The 24022-nt window shown below is 34.6% G+C and overlaps 1 protein-coding gene across 1 annotated transcript; it reads right to left on the bottom strand.

The window, feature by feature from the left end:
- Positions 1-1142: 1142 nt before the first annotated feature.
- On the bottom strand, positions 1143-24022 carry LOC149792461 (diamine oxidase [copper-containing]-like). The gene is made up of 4 exons (XM_089969393.1): positions 23903-24022; positions 21201-22036; positions 2992-4226; positions 1143-2380 (listed from the first exon to the last, which is right to left on the bottom strand). Exons 2-4 carry the CDS (start codon positions 22013-22015, stop codon positions 1986-1988), a joined length of 2445 nt encoding a protein of 814 aa, XP_089825519.1. The 5' UTR covers positions 22016-22036; positions 23903-24022; the 3' UTR covers positions 1143-1985.

The following is a 24022-nucleotide window of genomic DNA, read 5'->3' as shown; positions in this document are numbered from 1 at the left end:
TCGTCCCCATTCACTACTCACAGCATACCTAAACACACATCAACACCCATTCCCGCTCAGATAAGATAATACTATATCAACCCTCATTTAGAACACATTTTTGACTTTCCAGTCCATACAAATATTTAAAAAGCTAGATATAACCACATGTATGGGTTGTGTGAAATATGTGTAACCTTACATCGCAAAGTTCATAAATCATAGTTGCGTATTACTGATTTTATGGCCCATTTCTACTCACAATATACATAGACACACATCAGCGCTTATTCTTTCACAAAAAATACCAAAGCAAACATCAACGCCCAGTTCAAAACACATCGTACCTAAATCCACATGAACGAACTGTCCCAAACACATCGTACCTAAATTCACATCAACGTCAAGTCCCAAACACATGGTACCTAAATCCACATCAACGCATAGTCCCAAAGACATCGTACCTAAATCCACATCAACGCATAGTCCCAAAGACATCGTACCTAAATCCACATCAGCGCATACTCCGAAAGACATCGTACCTAAATCCACATCAACGCATAGTCCGAAAGACATCATACCTAAATCCACATCAACGCCAAGTCCCAAACACATCGTACCTAAATCCACATCAACGCTCATTCTCACTCACATAACATGCTGGTTTATCAACCATTTTCTACAACATGTGCTTGATTTTCTTGCCTATTAAGAGTGTTGCAAAATTTGACATGGCGGCATTTATCAACATTTTGGGGTTCGGATGATACATTTTCATCCTACATTCCCAAAATTAATAAGCCAAAGTTTCTTTTTATAAATTCAAAGTCATTTTACTTTAAGGTTCGAGTATGTAACACGTTTGTGAACTTTCAAAATTTCATATAAATTAAATATATATTCTCTCATATATGACTAAGTTGGTACCTGAGAGCTTATTGTCTATATTCTCGGAATGAGTTCAATTTCCTGCTGTCAAGGAACTATAACTCTTTAACTTGTTAGATTATCTTCTTAATGTCACGATATATATATATATATATATATATATATATATATATATATATATATATATATATATATATATATATATATATATATATATATATATTAAGAATGGAAACGAGGCTTGCCGACTTTCTTTTTAATGAAAAATGTATGCATCTCGTAGTATATCAAAGATATAGTATTCATACGACACATATTTACAATCAATATACCTCATAGATTAAAGATAATATGGTTTTTAATGTGCTGGTATACCATCATTGATGACGTAGCAAACTGTAATTCATCCCCAGTTTTCCCCGCCCCACAACCAACGAAGTGATTGTTCTTCTCCAATATAAATTTCAAAATATACTTTGAAATCTTTGACCGAATTACGCATATTTTGTTATAGTGTTCAAATAGTAGCTCTTATGGCAGGTAACAAAAAATAAAATTATAATATTACAAGATTGAAGAACAATATATATATATATATATATATATATATATATATATATATATATATATATATATATATCCCCCTCCCCCGATATCCATTCATGTATACATGTATGGTGGGTTACGGTAAGTAGTGGTTTTAATATCTAACACATGCGACTATTTACTTTACAGGCGTACAGTCCATTAAAATAATGATTGAAGATATTCAACAGATATTACTGTTCAAAGACGTCTAACAATCGTCTTAGACACACCCAGAAATGATAAATCTACTTGTAATAATTTGGTTACAAATCTTGCAAACTATGCGTCTTTATTGTTTTAATAGTTTTGGTTATAAGCGTCATTCTAATAGACTATACAATCTTTTAAAAATTATGCAACAGTTCTCGAAATCTCCGAGGTTACCAACTCGTTAAATGTTTATTCTCCTTCCCTATATTCTGTGTTTGGACTTAAAGTTCGGTTGTTTAGTACAGAAAGTTTCAAATAGACGGGACTGTGATCACATGTCTCACTGTGTGGCGTTTGTGGTGAGAATATTATTGCCATTATTAAAGCTTCGGCTCAATGCATGCGGCAAAGTCAGGCTCGCGTTCCGAGTTGTCTGGGTCTTCAAAGTACTGCGGCATGTCAAACGAGGCGGTTGTGTCAAAAAAATTGAATGGTTTCAGCATGAAGCCACTCTCAACACGTGTCGTCATTGGGACGTCCTCTGAAGTAGGAATATGAAGGACTCCAACGGTGACCCAGTTAACGAGGTCCTCGTTGACAATGGACTCGTTATCCAGCATAAGGTCAAGGTAACCTTTGGGATTGTCCATCCGGTTGATATCATAGATGGAACTAAGAAAACTTTCTTCCTCCTTCCGCTTAGTCACACTAATGTGATACTTGGAAAATGACAGTGCTTTCATGGCGGGATGAGCTTCCGGAAGAGACTGGGCCCCTGAAAGAAAGCAATTATCTTCTAATGGGAGACAATAAATTTTACTCAAACCAGTCTGCATAAAATATTGTGCAATGTTGGTGATCAGATTAAAAGGTTATGCAAATCGATTCTTTTTATGAATGTGACCATCTCTTTTGCCATTATTCCTTCTTCGTGTAACTGTTTGTACCTATAGCGGAGTTTATAAATGTTTCCAACTGGTCTGAATTCTGTTTTGAGAAAGCTATGCTAATGACATGAAGGTTGAAATATTTACATTTTCAGTGATGATGTTACTTTGTTTTATTGCCTGTATCGAGCTAAAAGTAACCAGAAGAATTAGTCATTATGAAAAGGTCATTATGAATAATAATGCTATCTATGTAAACAGCTTGTTTGATTAAGTATAGTCCTGATTCGTATGATCCAAGACGCCACAAAGGTCAGATATATTAGATAAATACCAAAAGAACCACATTTTAAATCTTTGAGGTTGACTTTCATTATCTCTATTGGAGGATACGTGTAATCATACGATAAAATTATCCAAAAATATACTAGAAAGTACTTTTAATGTATATTTATTCGTCAAAGACAATTATTGGTTAAAGAAGGATAAAAAATAGTACCTGTTCCAAGAGGGGCTATATGGTAGCCCCTTTTAACTCCCCAACTGTTCTTTTTGTTTTCATTCACCACGACAAAAAATTTTTGGTCATCATAGTTCAGCCGATATCCCCCCTCTCGCTGCAGAGTTTCGTATTCCAGGTACCTTGTTTGATTGTAGATAAAGTATGGTGGGACCTGTGTGATATTTGACTGGGTCCTTAGAGCATCCAATATGTCCCCAGCCTTCCAATGAATTACTTCCAGTGAGTTATTGGAGTCAATAACATCCATGTCGACCTTAAATCCAAACATATGATCATGAATGGGTCCTGTGTGAAAATCTGACACCCGATATCCAAACGCATCCCTGGTATTGTCTCTTCCGGCATGTGGGTTATTTTCGTCCCAAAAACTGGATAGAATGTAGCCAGTTGCTTTTGCCTTGGCGTATATTTTTCCGTCAAGATAAAAATGAAATTCAAAAGTATAGTCATAGTTACCAATGACAACTGGCACGCGCACAATGAGATGCCTGTTCCTCATTCCACCAGCAAAGCTTGCGGTATAATGGCGCCATAGAGCTTCCTGCTCATCCGCCTCGAAGATACAGATTGACTCCATGTCAACCGCTTTCTGGTCAGCCGAATCCCAGTATGAAGTATTGAGTACAGCTGCATAACTTGGACAGTCAACATCACGAAGTATTGTGGTAGGTGTATCGCCTCCCATTATCCCATATGTAGCGTCCATGTAGATAATACTGTTGTGGCCTGATGAATCCATGCCATATACAAGAGATATGTCGTTCACTGCAAGCTCATATGCAATTCGGTTGCCCTTAAACCGGATGTCAAAAAGAGCCGGACCCTTAAGCTGGCCCCCACTGATATGAAAGCTCCAATCCATCCATTTGACTTGGGTACCACTAATGCTGAATCTTGGCCCCTGCGGCATATAGGTCCTGGCCCCTGGTCGATCAGCATATTCTCTAAGGGGCAAATAAATATCTCTTTTGGGATACCGCTTTTTCCGTAACGTATTACGATATCCCGCAGGAAGTTTGACCTTTCGAATTATGTTACTGTTGTACGCAGATAAAAGATCAGATACGGTACGGTAGGGACCCTGGTTCAGGTAATAAAAGGAGTAAGGGTACCACTCTGACACGTTAGTCCAGGGACAATGGACTGTTCCACTCAACGGAAGGAGGTACAGCACATCTTCATCTTCAGGCGATCCGAATCCTATGATGAATCTGTAAAAGGAATAACACGTGTTGACTAATGACAAGGTTAGAAGAATATCAAGCATTGTTTCAAAATAAATATATAAGTACCTACAATAAACAGATATATCACAAACACAAAGGAGATTAAAATAATTCACAGGCATTGAAACAAATTATAAAGTCAAATACAAAGCTGAAATTCATGGTCTGCTATCATTTGGCTTTTATAATAAAAATGGTTTAATTTTAGAAAGCAAATAATTTCATACACCAATGATTGTTGTGGTTTTCATCACAATATATAAGTTAGAATCGTACTGGCTCATATTTTCAAAACCTTAAATAAAGTATCACGGGGCTCAATTCTAGGTTCGCTCTTTTTCTTTCATATATAAATGATTTTCCAAAGTGTTTGAAACATTATATATAGATATATGATACACCACAATGTGCAAGTCATAAGTCAGATAGATCATAGCATTGCTAAGAGCAAACTGAATGGAGATTAATTGATTACCTATAAGACGGATACAGGACAATAAACATTCCTCAGATTTACAGACAACGCAGCCAAATGTAAAAATATTGTACCTATAAGTAAATCCTGCCAATAATTATGAACTGTGCATGTCTCAAACTGTTAGGTGTCCTGATTAATATAATTTTTCCAACCACCTTGAAGCAGTCTTTGTAAAAAATACAGAGGGAAATATGAATTATGAAAAATATTAGAGGTTTCATTTCGAATCATTTGATTATAAGAGTACATATAATAGCGTACTCTGTGTGTAGAACACCGTAATTCTTCTTACATGCAAATGCTATACACTATTTTAGGAAATACATGAAATGGATATAAAACCCGCCAGGTGATCACAAAATGTCCAAAATATTTTATCTTCTACATAATCTCTTTTGCACACTCTTTGATGGTTACCTATTAATGCTTACATTATTTAAAAAGTGTAGTCTTACTTTGTAGGTCTTAAATAATTTAACGCCGGAGATTGTTAATGTTTGCAACTTTGAAAAGGAATATTAGCACAGGGAATATACAGTCGAGTGAAAACAATATCGAGAAGTTGAAGATAGCATTTGAAGAAATATTTTGCTATGACGGTATAGTTTTATGGATCAGTTTGCAGCAATAAACATATACTGATTTAACATCTAAATATTATACTTCTACAGTTAATGATTTATTATTTAAAATTACACTGCTACATGTATTGATTTAGCATTAAAAGTTTGCACTGCTACAGATACTGATATAGCATTTGAAAATTTAACTGCTACATGTACTGATCTAAAATTTATACTGCTATATATATTAAGGATCTGCAAAGTACACTGCTACATATATTAATTTAGCATTCAAAAAATATACTGCTACATGTGTCGATTTAGCATTTAAAACTGTACTGCTACATATATCGATTTAGCATTTGAAAATTATACTGCTATATGCGTCGCTTTAACATTTAAAATTATACTGCTATATGTGTCCATTTAGCATCTGAAAATTGCACTGCTACATATTTAGCATTTAAAAATTTCACTGCTTTATGCGTCGATTTAGCATGTAAATAATACACTTATATATGTGTCGATGTAGCATTTAAACATTATACTGCTATATGCGTCGATTTAGCATTTAAAAATGATACTGCTACATGGGTCCATTTAGCATTTAAATATTATACTGCTATATGCGTCGATTTAGCATTTAATACTGTACTGCTACATATACTGATTTAGCATTTAAAAATTATACTGCAACATATATTTTGTTGAGTAATCTTGTTTTTATGACTGCATAATATTTTTGCTTGGTAGCTGTAAGTTAGTTTTCGTTTCATGTTTTAATGATATCTGCGAAAAACAGCGATTTTATCACCCGTATACTTTGGTGTAAACACATCAACACAGCCATGCTCAGTCCATCTGTTTCGGTCATTTAATGTGCAAGATAATTTTGATGTTGACGGTGGCTAGGTCTACATAGTGCCTCATTAAGCAATAACGAACCTACCTTACTTAAATACCCGTTTCATTGTAACTTGATTTCAAATAAGAACAGAACCATTAATGTATTTTTTGTATATTAGAATTCATGTGCAATATCTAGAAGGTTATTGACAAGGAAGGTTCCAGAAGAATGTGTGCACTTCTATCGTGTGCAGTAATGCGTCACTATGCCACAGCAAATTTAATTGGAGTGACACTTACATAGAAAATTTTACTGAGAGTTGGTTGGAAGTTATATAGTAAGAAACATCAACTCTTTGGATATATTTTACCAGCTATGAATAAAAAAATAAAAAAAACAATAACTTTAATATAGTAATATAATCATGTTACTAATTGATAGTCACGTGATTCTATCTTGTTGTGGTCTTAATAGTGACTACATAGGCAGTGCTGTTTGGAACTTGTAACTTTTTTTCGTAATCAAACAATGATGTAGAGCCATAAGTTGGTAAGCGTTTTACGTAATCAAACAATGAAACCGAGACAGCTTTAATTAAATCTGGTAGATGTTCTAAGCCAGAGAATCAAATAATACAAATGGTGGAGAACCAGCTAATGTATATAAATAAAATTTAAATTCATATGCCCTAGGCTTGTTGAATAATTTTCATTGAAGTATTCAGACCCCATGATGCGTGCCTTCGAACAAAACATGCCGGTAAACCGTGGATTTTTTTTCTTTCTAATATGGATGGCAACGCTAGGATGGTGAGCCAGATTTTTCTTCCCAAACATAAAAATGGTGGGGGGTCGTTTGCTGGTGCACCAATTTTTTAAAAATAAAATGGTCACGAGTTTTATGTATGAGACATGATATATAGAGGTTTTTTTAAGAAAAGTTTTAAATAGTTGGTTGTTACATGTTTATGGTCTGGGTTTTTAAACTGTTACAGCTATTATTCATACATTGGGCAACGGCAACATACCACAGTTCTGGTTATCATCCATACACTAAAAAGGAACCATTTTCATTCTAGTGGTCAAGAAAAAAGACATTACTGAAAATGAATGTTTAAGTTAAACAAACATTCCTGTTCAAAGAAAATGTTGCATTAATTCCTAAGTTTATTGTTGTTATGAGTATGACAGTAACAACTCTTTGTCTAACCACAGCGCATTTTGTTAAAAGTTTTACAGGAGATAAAGGAGAAAAAGTGTTGAAGAGAAACAGCACAAAGTCATTTGTTGCCAAGCATTAAACATCAATACACTTGTACCTTTGCGTTAGTCAAATGGCCATGTATAATTGGCAGTGCAGTTAAGCCAGTGTTTAAACTGTTCCGGTCAAATTGTATATGTATTTGCTGATCATGTAAATTTGCTTATTGTAGCATTAAATAGTTTACTGTTGTAAGAAAGGTTTTGGTAACATAAAGAATAAACAGGACAAGGGCAACAAGTTTAGAAAAAAAAATAATAACCTATTTTTCAAAACATAAACTAAGCCAGCTCCTGCACCGATGGTAATAATTATAGCCGTTTTCTGTTTGTCAAGTGAGAGAATCGAAAATGTCATAAATGTATTTCGTAAATCATGATGTTTTTTATTTTATGTTCTGCTTTCATGTTTGTCCTTCCTGCCTACGTAATCTATATTCATGTTCTCATCATTTATTTCGTTATTTACTGTTTGCTGGATTGTTTAAGACAGACTATCAGCCGCCGCAATATCTTTTGACCATGACGACGTTTATAGTAGAATGTTATTCTTTGATTCAATGAATGTGATGACTGTTTAAAAATGTTCTATCCAGCAATTTTGCCGGTTTTCATCACTATATATTACTAGTTAACACACTTACTTAATCACAACCAATAGCATAGTGTTGTCAAATTATTGAACATGAAACATATTGTTTTAATCTTATTGTAATTTATTTTCTTTTTTCCGAATAATGGCCTTGTTTACATAAAATTAACTTTTCAAAATACTTTCTTTAAACAGTCGCGAACAGCAGAACAAACTCCGTATTTGATGTTATATCTTGTACTTGAGCACCTGCAATGCATGGCACATATGACCTGATTCTATTACTTAATCCAAATATTATTTTTTCTGTCAAACCATTGGTATCTTGTAGACATACAAGTTCTCATCCTATTTTAATTCCTTGTCATCACTGAATTTATTTCTAAAGCATGCATGTTTGTCTAGTATTCAACTCCAGTTCTATAATTATAATAACATTTCTAAGTATTCTTCACATTAAATGGTGTATTACCTCCGATCTCTGATGTGCTGATTTTAATTGTCTTGGACCATTATCAGTAAGATTTTTAAAAATGTAATCAGTGCACCTTTATCTCCAATCATGACGAGAATGAATAAGAAATTTATTTTAGATTATGTTATGAAGTTGTAAGGTGGGAATTTCAATTCACCTTGCATAACCTTTAACTACGTCACTCAGCAGCAATCATTTTACGAAACCTTAGGAGGTCATGCGGTGACGGAGTCTGGTGGTCACATCAGGGGCAGAACAGCATCCAAAGTGTGTGATTGTAGCCAAACAAACCATTACCGGATTTAAGCGCAAAATAACACTATGGAAAAAGATTACGATGCTTAGAATGGGCCGTGCTATCCACATTAGATCGTTCTAAAGACGAAGCATACCACATCAGCAAATACGATAGGTACAGGAGAACGCTACTGTTATGACTCTGTCATCTTAAACTGCACAAGAGACGGGAATGAAACCATCAATTCGAGTAAAATTTAACAAACAGAATATTTCCCTAGAATACAAAGACAAAACTCATAAGACACTTAGAGTCTGGGTAGAGAGAACATTAGTTATTTCTACATCGCAACATATATTTAAAATCAGATGCATATTCAAGAACATTAATGTTTGAAACTTCATTTTGAAGAAGTTTTTCATTTAATACCTTCAATGATCCACGGACAGAATGTCTCAAGTCTAGTTCAAAAGTGCTACAAACCTATTGATTCTTGAAGTGATTCCCTAACTGCAAACGATAGCAAATGAACACCTTACTCCAAATCCTTTCCTTTATCAAAGCAATACGACTGATCCATGCCTTTCAAAGTCTTTCCTAAGCCCTTGAGGGTGTTCGGCTGAAGATTTAAACTTGGATGCCTTATTCCTGCATAACGTATTTGGGAATTCCAGATATAAAATTTTACCTTCAGATAGGACCTATTTGGGGAGTCCAGTACGGGTAAAATACTTTATCAAAGAATTTACTATGGTTTGATCTTTAATATTCCTCACAGGAATTGCTCCTGGAATTGTGAACTCACACAATACAGTCAACAACTATTTCTGACTTGGTTTAGGTACGAGACCGAAACATTTTACCATTACTCTGCTAAATGGAATGTCAAATGCAAGAATATGTTGCAGATGACCTGAAGGTATCTTCTGATTACGTTTTTGTACCTTTTTACAATTGGGACAAGACTTACAGTATTTACAAATATCAACTTTTATTTTCAGCTAATGAAATATTTTAAGAGCTTATGATACGTCTTATTTACTCCCAAATGACCAGTCAACTTGAGTTTCATTGGCTAGACTACGAATTTCCTGTCCATGTGCTGCGCACAATTTAATAGCCCACTGTCCACTCGTCGACAGCGGGCTCTACAGGGAGTTACCATTTTTTCATACGGACCCCTTTGTCACAAAATTTACAAACTGGTACTTGTGTGGCTATAGTGTTTCTAACAACCATCTGAAAGAAACAAGAGATATCAGGATCTTGTTGCTGTTTGACAACGATTGATTGTCATTTTTCACACTGATAAGAACTGAAATAATAAGAAATAAAGATATGATAAATGTGATCAGTCTCTATTGATTGATCTATATTCGGAGCAAAAGTGACCTCATCAAAAGAGTGTCCAATAAATGTGTCAGATAAAGGAATAATTTCCTAATCAACATCATTCGCGAGAGCTCTTTTTGCCATATCTCTAGTAACTGCACCAGCATGCTATTAACCGGGGAATGTAATCTTAACAGGATAAACAGTTTGAGCCGAAAAACGCTTGTCAGTTTAAAGTGGATACAAAGCAAGGTCATTAGCTGTAATAAATGAATACCCTTGATAGGTATAGAAGTCACTGCTCCGACACTCAAGTCTCATGAGACCAAGTGTTATGCCAAACTGAGACAATGGAGAAAAACATTAACAGGGCAGCACTCTACTTCTTGAACAAGTCAACTGTCACTACAAGAAGTCTCAGCGGACAAAGGCAAGGTGCTTGATCATAACAGATTCTGAGAAGCTCCTGTGTTCATTAATAGTTTAATAGGGATAGGATTGGAAGAGTCACCAATAAGTGAGATAGAAACTTTCAACATCAATGGTTTATAATTCCCAAAAAATATAATCAGACTGGAGTTTGTTTGACTCATCTAATTACTATTGGAAATAAGAGCATTTGAAATAGCTGTTTTGACATTGCATATTATATTTCAACATCTAGCAATCAGAAATAACGTGTCCTTTCTTCTTACAATACATGTACTTAGGAAAAATATGGATTTCTGATCAGTTTTATCAGAAGTTTGATTTATATACTTTATGCCAGATTGAGATTTGGAAGTACTCGTATGAGACAGATATGATTTTTGTCAAGAGACGGCCTAGAGGAAGACTTATGGACAAATGAAACTTTATGATCAATCTTCGTGACTGAGTACCACCTATCAGATATTAGTTATTGTTCCCGAACGAAATTAGACATGTGGTTGTCTACGATACATTCATCAACCGCAACATCATCAGCTTGTAGTTGTCCTGACAGTGAAGTGTCGTCTTCATGAGCTTCGACAATAAGTATACTTTGCAAATACAAAGTCCAATGTCCTTTTGCCATTTCAAGTTTTCATTAATTTTCTCAAAATAAGGAAAGCAATTATCTTCTTTCTCTTTAAAGGGGGTGTTAACCCTATACTTCTGGTAACAGTAAAACCTGAACTTGCATATCTCAATGTAATAAGTTCCATTTTAATTCGAATTTATTCCAAATAAATTACTATATAGAATGTGATGATATACATTTAGATTCTGATATGTTATTGTACCAATGGCCTGGGATGGGATGGTGTGACTAGTATTTTATGTATCACAGTAACATAATCCAAACACAATGTCCTTGCATGAATTGACATAATTACAAATTAATGTTCCAGTCAAAGAATAGTATTGAGGACATTGTAATTCCAGTGAAAAATATTTTGAATAACTTTATTTATTTATCGTGTGCAGTGCGTGCTCAGCTATTTAACACCGTCTTCATCAACAAGGTACAGAGCCTGCAGTCTTCCGGAGAATTTTGTCAGTGGACAATTGTTCAAAGTGTTTGACATGGTCTGTAGAGCTCCACAGCAACAGGAAGAATCAGTGCCCTGGTCCCATTTGACAAGTTTGCACCACAACCCTGTTCTGTCCGGAAGCGCCTCATCGTAGTCCACATATGACGTTGAAGGTTGCAGCCAGGAGGGCAGACAGATGGATAAGTTACGAGGGAATACCACTAGACACTCAATGGCGAAATAGCTGTCTTATCTTCCGGCAACGAACCTAACCAAACTGGACATTTCGAAGTCGAGCGGACTGCTGAATGTCAGGTGATGTCCATGTACCGTGGAAGTTTGTTACTGGCATTGTCCTTAGCCAACACTTTTGTGGTTGCTTCCTAGCGACGCAGATGTGGCAGAGGGATGTTGCTGAGTAGCAGCAACCATACTAAAGGGATAGGACGTTGTGTTCCAGAGATATTTTGTTGTGTTGAGCTGGACATCAATTACACTGGTCAACAGTGAAATCATTACTGACTTGAAAAGGCCCTAATCTGTAGTATTTTGGTGTGCCGAACACGAATATAACCGTGAAAAATTTGTATTGGCTCTCGTTTTGAAGATATTCATATACCTCATTTTCTATGTTTCACTGTGTAAATTTCTCCAGTAGGACTGCAGCAACATCCGGAATAATGATGTAACATTGCATAATACCATCATGCTCACATCATCCACAGTTGATTGCATCATTTTCTGATGCAATGCAATACTAATGCCATGCGGCTGCTGAAGTAAGTTGACGTCAGCAGTGTACTATACATGTGTAGGCCTATTATACTAATGGCAGGCGGCTGCTGAAGCTGACGTAAGCAGTGTACTATATAAAGCCCAATCAGATAGGTTCAGCATTTAAAATATTTTAGACGTTGTGCGAGACAGTTCAAGCTACTGTTACATAAAACTTATTATTTTATCCATTTACGTACAATAAAGAACAGTAATGCCTCGAAAGTGTGTTAATACCGCGGACAATTTTTGCTATATTTGTGGGGAAGTGACATTTGCCAACCAGAAGAAAAGTATCAATTCTCAAGTGAAGAAGGCATATCATCTTTACTTCGGATGCAAGGTTGGTGACCAAGACAAGCCTTGGGCTCCGCATATATGCTGTGCTACATGTACAACACAGCGTTCACAGTGGTTGAATTGCAAAAGGTCATCAATGCCGTTTGCAGTCCCAATGGTGTGGAGAGAGCCAAGCAACCACCTAAATGACTGTTACTTCTGCTTGGTTCCTCCTCTTTCCGGCGGAATAACGAAGCGAAAGAAGTCGAGAATAGTCTACCCAAACATTCCGTCTGCATTGAGACCAGTTCCACATGGTGAGGGACTTCCTATTCCAGAACCTCCAGCAGAATATTCTCTTGATTCATCTGACGAAGACAAAGGTGAGTCGACCTGTTCTTCTCCTGGTCCATCAGCATGCAGTGATCCAGATTTTCACTGTGGTGCATCATCAACCCCACACAGAATAACACAGGAAGAACTAAATGACCTGATTCGTGATTTGGACTTATCAAAGAACAAGGCAGAATTGCTAGGATCAAGACTCCAACAATGGAATCTTCTAGAAGAAGATGTCACAATTACTGCATATCGAAAGCGCCACCAGCAATTGGAGCCTTTCTTCAGAAAGGAAAGTAATCTGATATTCTGTTCCGATATTGAGGGCCTCATGAATGCTTTAAAAATCACTCATGACCCACAAGAATGGAGACTATTTGTGGACTCTTCGAAACTGAGTCTCAAGGCTGTGCTTTTGCACAATGGAAACATTCTTCCATCTATTCCAGTAGCGTATGCTGTCCACATGAAAGAGACATACGATAACTTAAGGCAGCTACTGAATTCCATTGAGTATAACAAGTACAGCTGGCACCTCTGTGGTGATTTGAAGGTAGTTGCCCTTTTAATGGGACTGCAGCAAGGATATACAAAATACATGTGTTTCTTATGCGAGTGGGATAGCCGAGCAAGGGAAATGCACTACATGAGGAAGGAATGGACTCACAGGCAGAATGTAGCCATTGGAGAGAAGAATATCCAACACCCAGCTCTGGTTGAGGCTCAGAAAATCTTGCTACCACCCCTTCACATCAAACTAGGTTTGATGAAGAACTTCGTGAAAGCCATTGACCGGACTTTGCCAGCATTCCGATACCTGCATGAAAAATTCCCTCGACTCAGCGAAGCAAAGATTAAAGAGGGAGTTTTTGTGGGTCCTCAGATTCGAGAGCTTTTCAAAGATGACCGGTTCAACAACTTGCTGGAAGGTGACGCGAAACAAGCATGGAATGCTTTTCGCCTAGTTTCTACAAACTTCCTCGGAAATGTTAGGGCAGAAAACTATAAGGAACTAGTAGAAGACATGTTGATGAAGTATAAGAAACTTGGCTGCAATATGTCTCTAAAGATTCACTTCCTTCATTCCCATTTGGATTTCTTTCCTAGCAACTGTGGTATTGTTAGTGATGAACACGGCGAACGTTTTCATCAAGATATCGCAACAATGGAACAAAGATACCAGGGAAAATGGTCCACTACAATGCTGGCTGACTACTGCTGGACACTCCTCAGAGATGCTCCCGAACAGCTGTACAAGAGACAGGCGAAGAAATCTAAGATGTAGTCAATGACTTGATTTTTTATAGGTAGGCTATTACAGTTGACCTTTTACTATTGGAATGCATTTCGTTATGTAAACATTAATTTCTTGCAGATTACAAAAAAACTAGAGCCAATTTTGCAATTTGACTGTCATATTCGTGTTCAGCACATAAAAATTGATAAGAATTGACTAATTTTATTTCAGTAACATGACTTTTGTAAAAATTTGTTGTCCAGTGTTACATTTGTGTGGGATGATCAAGCCCAGACAGGAGTGCAATACTCGGATGTCAAATAACAGAGGGCCAATGCTGATGTCATGAGTGTTTGAGCAGTAACACCCCAGGTTGAATCAGTCAGTTGAAAATACTTTGCCACTTAATGGAAACTTCCGTTCTAAAAGTATTTTAGGGACAGAATCAAGACAATAAACACGTTTATCATTCATAATGATTTGAATATTTTATTTACAATCATATAGAATTAATTAGCTATATATTCTGTTGTTTACAAAAATAAATGTATGTGGTCAGGAACACCATGAACTAGTTTTTGGACAAGGTCAAGTACAAAATACAAATATACATAGCATACAGTCATTAGAAAAAACCAACCAAAAATAAAAATTAACTAATGCATTTCTCTTTCTGATCTCTTTCTGCATTTGCTTCTTTTCTCTCTCACCACTTGTGTTTGTCTCTCTTCTTTTCCCTCTTTGTCTCCCTTTTCTTCTCTGAATTTATAGTTGTGCCTTCTTTTTCTCTTTACATTTGCATTCTTCCCTCTCTTTCTCCTTTTCTCTGCATTTGCGTCTCCTTTTCTTTGTTATGTATCTGCATTGTCATCACTTCTCTCTGTAGCTGTAATTCATTTAATTTCTTGCTAAAACAGGAGGCAGACTTGCTAATCAAATCTAAAGCACTGTCATCCATATTTTCCTTTCCCGCCAATCAAAATATTCTTTCTCACTTGCTTTATCACAGATGCTTTCGCCTCCCAAAGATCATATTGTATGGCAAGTTAAATTAAATCATCTGTCTTCATAGATTCTAACCCTGTTTCGGTTGGACTTAAAAGGTGAATCAATTAGATGACATTGTGATGCTTGCTGGTTTCACTGAAAGGAAATACCAGTCAAACGGTTACATCAATGTATCCCGCAAATGGGATTCCTTGTCCAGGTACGAACTCAACGTAGAATATTCTTCTCACCCAATATTTTCCTTTTAGGTTAAAAGTAATTATTGATTCATTGCAATACAGTTTGACACCGCCAACACATACCGTAGTCATCACTCACTCTTATTTCTTCAGTTTTATTTGTAGGTCATTCGGTCTTATGCTTTATTAAAATTAGCATAATCATGTCATCATAATTCAACTACATTTACTTCTTATACACTCTCAATCACAAACGGTTACACTTTGACAGTTATAATTGTTCCTTATTGTTAGTATTGCGCGAAGAGGTCTTACGCCACGTGCAAATGTTTACATACAGCTCAATGATAACAATATGATAATGAAGGCTGCGGCGTGACTTGTCAATCAGGAGAACACTATTTGTATGCGTGAGAAAATAACACAATCAAATGTTTGATAGTATTAAGGTATTATTACATTTAATTGATCTTATATGAAATTAGCAATAAATAATTAATATTTATAATGAGGAAAATGCGTCATTTTCATGTGTTCTAATTTAGAAAAAGTGCGATGGTAAATAACGAAACTAGACTGGTTACACTGTTCTAGGCCATGAGGACGTGCAAAATGTAGTATGAGAGATCATGCGTTGGGTTATTCATGGGTAATTAAAGATCTGTGTACGATAGTGATTATCGTATATAGCCCTTCTTTTCTTCAGAGGAGATAAAACTGTTTGAGACATACCGATATTGCAATTGATATTGATTGTAAAATTACCCCATACATGAATGATTCTCAAAAAAATATAAACATTCCCTAACGGATAACCCTGTTTTGAACTTTCATGTTCACGGTTTCTTGGAAAATTTTCTGTCTTGGAAATATGACAAACGATGCTATTAGTGGTATACGGATAGGCAATAGGAAATCTGTTTTTGGAATAACGTGTAGACGGATAATTGTTTCCTCCTAATTGGTGAGTGTATGAGTTGGTATTTCAAATTGTCTGTATATCTTTGATTTATCTGGGGCATAATGGGGACATCTAACAGTGAGAAGAAAACAGGTTTGACATAACGCATATCTGGCTGTTACTAAGATTTCGGTTGTTGTTGAGAGAATTAGGATTTTTGTGGCAGGTGATGTGTGTCGCCTGTCTGTCTGAAACTTTGTTTTCTATTATTTTCCGATAGAGATATTTTGTCAGGCTTGAGATTTAATGCATTCAGAAAGCGAATCTGACAAGTTTACGTTCATGGTCATTGTTTCATTTGTGAATTAAGCTTTCTTGCCTCAACTGGTGCCCGTAAAATCTTCTTTCTCTCCTCCAAAACCTCTTTTGGTAAATTTCCGAAACTGTCGGCGTTTGTTTCATTAGAATGGACTTCCATCGAACCAAGCATAAGACTAAAAAGTTTGAGTCATTTGATAAAGTAATTCTAGCTAATGGCCGTGATGACAGAGACGAGCTGACTGAGACGATGGCACTGAGATAGGAAAAGTAAGGTTAGTAAAAAAGCAGGATTTATCTTTCACAAGGGTGAGAAATATAGAATCTGTGTCGGGGTTAGAACCGAGACAAGGAAATCCCAGTCAAGGGGTTACATTATTTGTCTCCCCACGAGGCTTGGCCGAGTGGGGGGGGGGCATACAATTTAACCTCGCGACTGGGATTTCATTGTCTCGGACCAAACCACATCGTATACGTGTCTTTGTCTCGCTCGAAATGATTTTATATGGTGTGTTCTCAAAGATGGATTGATCTTAAGTTACTATGCTTTTGTTATATATTTGTTGTTGTTGTTGTTGTTTGATTATACAGCAACTACGTCAGCACATAAGACAACAAGGGTTTCAGTTTTTAAAAGTAGTTCTGAGCGCGTGGACACCTAGACTGTGACGAATGATCTGAGATGACTTGACTGAGATAAGAAAAGTAAGGTTAGCAAAACAGTTAGATTTCTCTGTCGCATGGGTGAGAAATTAAAATATTTACCAGGGAAAATGAAAATGAAAATTCCTAAAGAAAGTAAATTTCAATTTCCGGATTATTTTAATAGCTTTGATATGCCTTCAATAAATTCCGATCCCGATCTCAAACGAACCGCAATTTCTGATAAGACTCTATAGTAGATATATTATGCAGTTAAGCCATCAATTTTAATAAAATTATACGAACAATTTTTTTCTAGAATCCGACATGAAAGATCACAAGATTTTTTATAATATTGTGAATTAATTTCCAAATATTACTAAATGTCTTATCCACAGTCGAACGTAAAGAATGTTCCGAACGAATTGCTATAGTCTTGAATGTATTGATGTTCCAATAGTACTGAATATGTTCATGTACCAATAGTCTTTATGTTTTGATGTACCACAATGGTACAATCCGTTGTATCTTGAATGAATCCTCAATCATCAATACTCAGTGCTTTATTACAAAAAGATAGATAGTAATTCCAATGAATAATTTAAATATTTTAATTCAACACGACTATAAACTCTGATCATAGAATCCGAAAGATCGATATTAAAACAGCACTGAATAATGTTTTTTTAACTAAATCATATATATATATATATATATATATATATATATATATATATATATATATATATATATATATATATATATATATATATATATATATATATATATATATTCTTTATATATTCTTTACTTCTTAGAATCATGACAAAAATAAAGTGGACATTACCCTCTATCACGGATCAAATATTAAAAGCACAATATATATATATATATAACATTTTGTTATCGCTCTCGATAAACGTAGATGGAATGGTAGATATTAAATTTCACTACTATACTTCCATGATACAATCCCGATTAATTGATTGATAAAAAAGAATAATACCTCCTACTGGAAGAGTAAGAGTGCTGAGAAAGCTAGCTCTCTCCAAACTCAATCATTCTTCGGTGTCTTTACTCAACTCGCCAGATAATATTTAATATTTTACAACATTTGTAAGTAAATTGTTGTTTAAATGTATTTGGCAAGTTAAAAACGACAGAAATGGATTGTACAAAACTGTGGGAATGGTGAACTAAAAAATAAAAACAAAAATTCATTAAAGCATTGAAATGCTCCTGAATTATTTTTTTTTAAATTGTTCGGATGGTATGTCTACGAAATATTTTTGCGAAGTTATATATATTGCAGTATGGTTCGGATCTTCCAATATTCTACGCCATAAAACTAGCAAATAATATAAACTAAATATTTTTAAGTAGAATATTTATTCCTTGGATTAAACTATACGAAGACACAAAACCTTTATTCTTTGGATTTTTTTAAACCTACCTATTTGTGAAAATGAAATTATTAGTATTTCAGACAAACCATGCTTTAAAATCTTTACATGATAAAGTAATGAAGTAGGCAATATATGTGATGATGTTAGTTTTAATATATTCGAAAACTTTAATCTTGAAAGGGAAAGGAATTACTTGATTTGGGTCTTTGTTATAGCATTTTAAAAAATATCAAATCCAGAAAAGGATCAGTTCATTCCAGTTCAGAGACTTCATTCGAGTATATCGAATATACCCATATCGGGATATTGTTAAACAGTAAAAATTATGTAAAGATATGTATAAGGTCCCATATTAGGACCATATTAAACAGTATAAAGTGTGAAAAGATACGTATGAATCTCTTAACAATAATAATTTAATACCTAAATAAAGACAAATATGTCAATTTGTTTTATAAGAGAAGTTGTTTTTATTAAAATTGTTTTTAAAAGCAATGGAGGGAAAATTACTATGGTTCCAGTACAGAATACTTCAAATAATATTACACTAAAAAGACTGTTTAAAAAGCATTGGTGTAATTCGAAATAATCTGTATAGTGTTTGTAAAAAAGAAGAAGAGACGGTTCAACATTGGTTTTTTAGAACGAAGTCGTATTAATGAGTCTTTGTCAATCCTTTATGCATATATAATTCAAAGTATTGGATAACATATTAAATTCTTACCTCAGCAACTCGCTATTGGTGACACATAAAACGTTCAGAAGCACGTAACTGTATAATTTATATTACTGAATATCACATATATACAGCCAGAAAACATAAAATAAATTGAAATTTAAAGGCCTGATAGAGAGTTTCAAAATGTAATATGTTGATGAATTCTATATAGCAAAAAAGAATAATTTAGATAAAAAATTCTGCGAGTAATTCATGATTTTGATTAGAATTTATTCTTGCAATACAATTATTTAGTATAGACAATTTAATAATTGGGTTACCATGATGTGATATAGACAATTTAATAATTGGGTTACCATGATGTGATATAGACAATTTAATAATTGGGTTACCATGATGTGATATAGAAAATTTAATAATTGGGTTACCATGATGTGATATAGACAATTTAATAATTGGGTTACCAAGATGTGATATAGACAATTTAATAAATGGGTTACCATGATGTGATATAGACAATTTAATAAATGGGTTACCATGATGTGATATAGACAATTTAATAATTGGGTTACCATGATGTGATATAGAAAATTTAATAACTGGGTTACTATGATGTGATATAGACAATTTAATGATTGGGTTACCATGATGTGATAATGTGAGATTACCTTAGTAAATGAAATTATAATCACGTAAAGAAATGAAACCTCCTCGGCAACTTAAAAATGGAAGACCAGGCAGATCTACAACATGAACCAGCTAACAAAAACTAATGAGATATTTGTTACGAATATACATTAAAAAATATTAAAAACTTTCATGTCTAACTTGTAATGGTTATACTAAATTATGTGTACGTGTATGGGTTATATTTTAAAATATTAAGAGTGACAAGACTTCGTGGGATCTATAATTAGCTTTGATCAAATTGATACTAATAATATTAGTATACAGGCTGACAGGTTTGGGATTATTTTCAATTGGGCGAGTAGGTCACGTGGGTCCTTAGGAAAATTAAGCTATTTCCTATTAGGTCAGGTGGTTTCTTCTACGATGTGACATATTTGCATATTGTCACATAAGGTTAGTAGCAAAATGGATTTCCACTTCTTATTCTCGTATATAAATACGTCGAGCTGAACAAATGTAGTCAGTCTTATTTCTTTTGTTCTTATTGCAACATCAGTCTTCACACGTATTATATGCTGTGTTTAGATATCATTGAGAGGAAATATTTGTTTAGATTATTCATTGGAACTGCAAAGGACTAATTAGACTAAATATTATTCAGAGACTATTGTGAATTATTTAGAGTAGTCATGGGCAATTCCATTTTGATAAATCAGGACTTTGTGCAGACCAATGTATTCGAGCATCTGATGTTCCGTCGGAACATTTGATTCTTTTGAATTTGAATGAAAACTTTTAAGATTACTGTGAATTCAGTTCATAATGCTTTAAGTTCATCTTACATTTTTATTTTATAACTTTGATAATTAGATCATTTGTTATGTTTTACAAATTTTGATGGTTTTCCTTCTTTCTGTTACTAAAATTATGACTATATAGTGGGAACACAATAATATGACATTGGAATCTGAACCACAAAAAAATGTTTTATTCTCACCGATTACAAAGAACTGCCCAAAGACCAAACTCATTAATGCGGACCTATGATTGGTTACAACATCGGACTTTGAAACATGAAGTCTACAGTACGCTTCAAAATGTACATCATCGTTTCAAAGCACAGATACGCAACAAAAAGCAAAGTCATGTCACTGGTATGCATTCGAGAGAGACAGATGACGTCTACATAGTGTGTTGCAAATCAAACAACATTGTCTAAGAGCCTGAGTAATGCTTGTAAATAACAAACCATTAATAATGACCGTAAAAAAGAACTCGTGGTCTTACCGTGTTTCTCTTTCCGCACCCTTCATGCCCGGAGGACCATTGTCGTAGAAGATGAAGAGATCCTCTGGATAAGTAGCACCGTCGAAGCTATCCCTCATCAAAGTTTCCAAAGCCTTCATATCCGTCTTTAAAATATTGTTGAGTGCGTTTACCTCTACGCTATCATAGGGCCTACTGTTGAAGTGGATCTCGCCAGGTCTCGTCAAAGGGGTCACAGTGACCTCGGAAAAAGATCCCAAGGAACCCACTTTATACTCCATGATATCAGGTACTTGTTCCGCGCCCCTCTGAATGTGTACCCTGGCGTAACGCCCGGGGTTCGTTCCATTGTTGTAAAGATACTTGATGGCGTCTTCTTTGTTTGGAGGATGCAGATACATGTAAAGGATGAAGCTTTCCTTTAAGGATCGTGGTGATCGATCAATCGTGGTGATGTAGCCTCTCTGCCACAGAATGTCAGATACCGTTTTCATTTCTTTTATCGTCAAAGGCGCAAAGAGACTGGATTCGTAGGGCTTGTCATCTTTTGGATTTCTGTTGGGACAGTGTTCTATTTTAGTTGTGGGCATCGTAGTTGTTCTTGCTTGACCATCCGTACTTTGGTATGATTGATCTTTGCACGAACTAATGCTGCCATGGTAAGCATATATTCCGATCAAAATTCCACCAACCAGACCCACGATAAACACCAACAAAACCAAGAAATGTGACAAAAACGTGAAACATTTCTTCGCCTTCTGTACGTTTTGCTCCACGTTGTATTTTCTTGGTGATGAATTGCCGAAATTTTCGTCAAATCCAGGGTTGTCTGCCATTTACTCACCTCAGATCAAAATCTTTAAAAGAAAATAAAAATGCAGATCTTAACTTGTGTACAGGCTAAAAGTGCCCGGATCATCAATTAGACTGTATGTTGTCAATCACTCACAAGCGTGCAAAAACGAAGCAAACATACGGTCTAGTGGAGAAGAAACGCTGCTGCTTGCGAGAACATTGCACAAATTCTTTCAGCACGATGATTCAACTGAACACTTAAAACCTTTGTAATCACTGCGTCATCCTGACAGATATTCATGCATATATGTGGTACGTAAACAAAACTGAATATTCTAAAACACCTTACCATACGAAATCCACTTTTATGTCACTGAAACATTACGTAGGAAAGTGTTTTGTCGTATTTGTAGAGTCAGTATATTCCTTATATAACTATCAAGGTTTTTGGACTCATTTCATGGCTGCAGCAAATATAACATTGTAACGACGTAACAATCAAATTTTGCCTTGTACAGCTTGAAATAGCATGTTATAAAAAAAAATTAGGTCAGAAATATAAATATTTACTTAATACAAAACATTACTATAATTATTTTGAAAAGTTCGTGCATTTGTTTATAAATTGAAAACGTTTATGGGAAATACCCATAAAATATCAATACACTGAAAGGAATGATGATGTCTTTGCAAATAACAATATACAACGGAATATGTTTGTAAGCACCAAAACTGCTGATCGTGCCAGAAGTCGATGCATCCGGATATATATATATATATATATATATATATATATATATATATATATATATATATATATATATATACATTTCTATGACTATATGGTGTTTAAATATAACATATGCCATAGAAAAGAGTCAGAAGCAATAAGATTTGTACAATTCAACAAATAATTTATTTCATTAGAATACGAACTGAAAATGTAAAAAAGGAACTTACAGTAATGAGAATTAAATCTCAAAAAATCCTTCAATTTCGAACACATGTCCCAATGAAGTTTTGAATAAAATTTAGTGTTAATCCAACATAAATCAAATCCTGCAAGTGCCGACGTATCCTTGGTAGTGATGTGCCAACAGTCCTTTGTTCAATCAGAATTAAATAAATCCAAACATATATCTTTACTTAAAATTTCACGATAAATCCAAGTCTCAATTTTCAAGAATGATAAATTTGAGTACTTTTTATACCCAGAGAACCTTCACTTGAATTAAATTGAATAAATAAATTCCAGCCAATATGAATTACTTAAAAATAATAAAAGTAATATGTAAATTTCACGATAAATCGTGAATGATTCTTCGAAGATCTTACAACACGAATAAATATTTTCTAGAAAAAGAAAGATTATATAGACTTCCTCTTGCCATTTAGTCACAATTAGCATTTTCTAAGAAACAAATTATTACCGAATGAAAAATAACGTTCTAGTAGATTAATATTGTTTACAAGATAAAGTTTTAGTTATAATTAGAATATGAAATGTGGTAAGCACAACTTCCTAGACCCAGGACTAGACAGTAATCATAATAGCTAACCCATTCTTATAGAATGTTGTGTGATTATTTACAGAATTTAAAAAAAAAGTCAATGATTCTGGTCAAGTGCAACATACAATTTTCCATAGCATATAATGAAATTGAAAACAATCTTAAAAACAACCATGTAAATTAAATATAGATAACTTGTTATATATATATATATATATATATATATATATATATATATATATATATATATATATATATATATATATATATATATATATATAATCTAAGAGAGGGAGAGAGGGAATGACATACCGAACTGATACTACCTGTTTCTTCCTCTGATTCTTAAAAAGACTGAAAACAACAATGATTGTGCAATGTTTAAAAATATATACTGTGTACACCATGTGCACTTACGTTTTGATGACACTTTAATGTAACACCTGAACTTGCGAGACAGAATGGTTAGCCCGACACTCACCGACTGTGATTGTTCAAGGCGTATAATTTTGGTATTTACAGCAAAATCACCGGTCC

Source organism: Sinohyriopsis cumingii, chromosome 9, assembly GCF_028554795.1.
Source record: "Sinohyriopsis cumingii isolate HCF-2022 chromosome 9, ASM2855479v2, whole genome shotgun sequence".
NCBI lineage: Eukaryota > Metazoa > Mollusca > Bivalvia > Unionida > Unionidae > Sinohyriopsis > Sinohyriopsis cumingii.
Note: the sequence above shows the minus strand (reverse complement) of the source record. Positions and strands in the feature narration are given on the sequence as shown.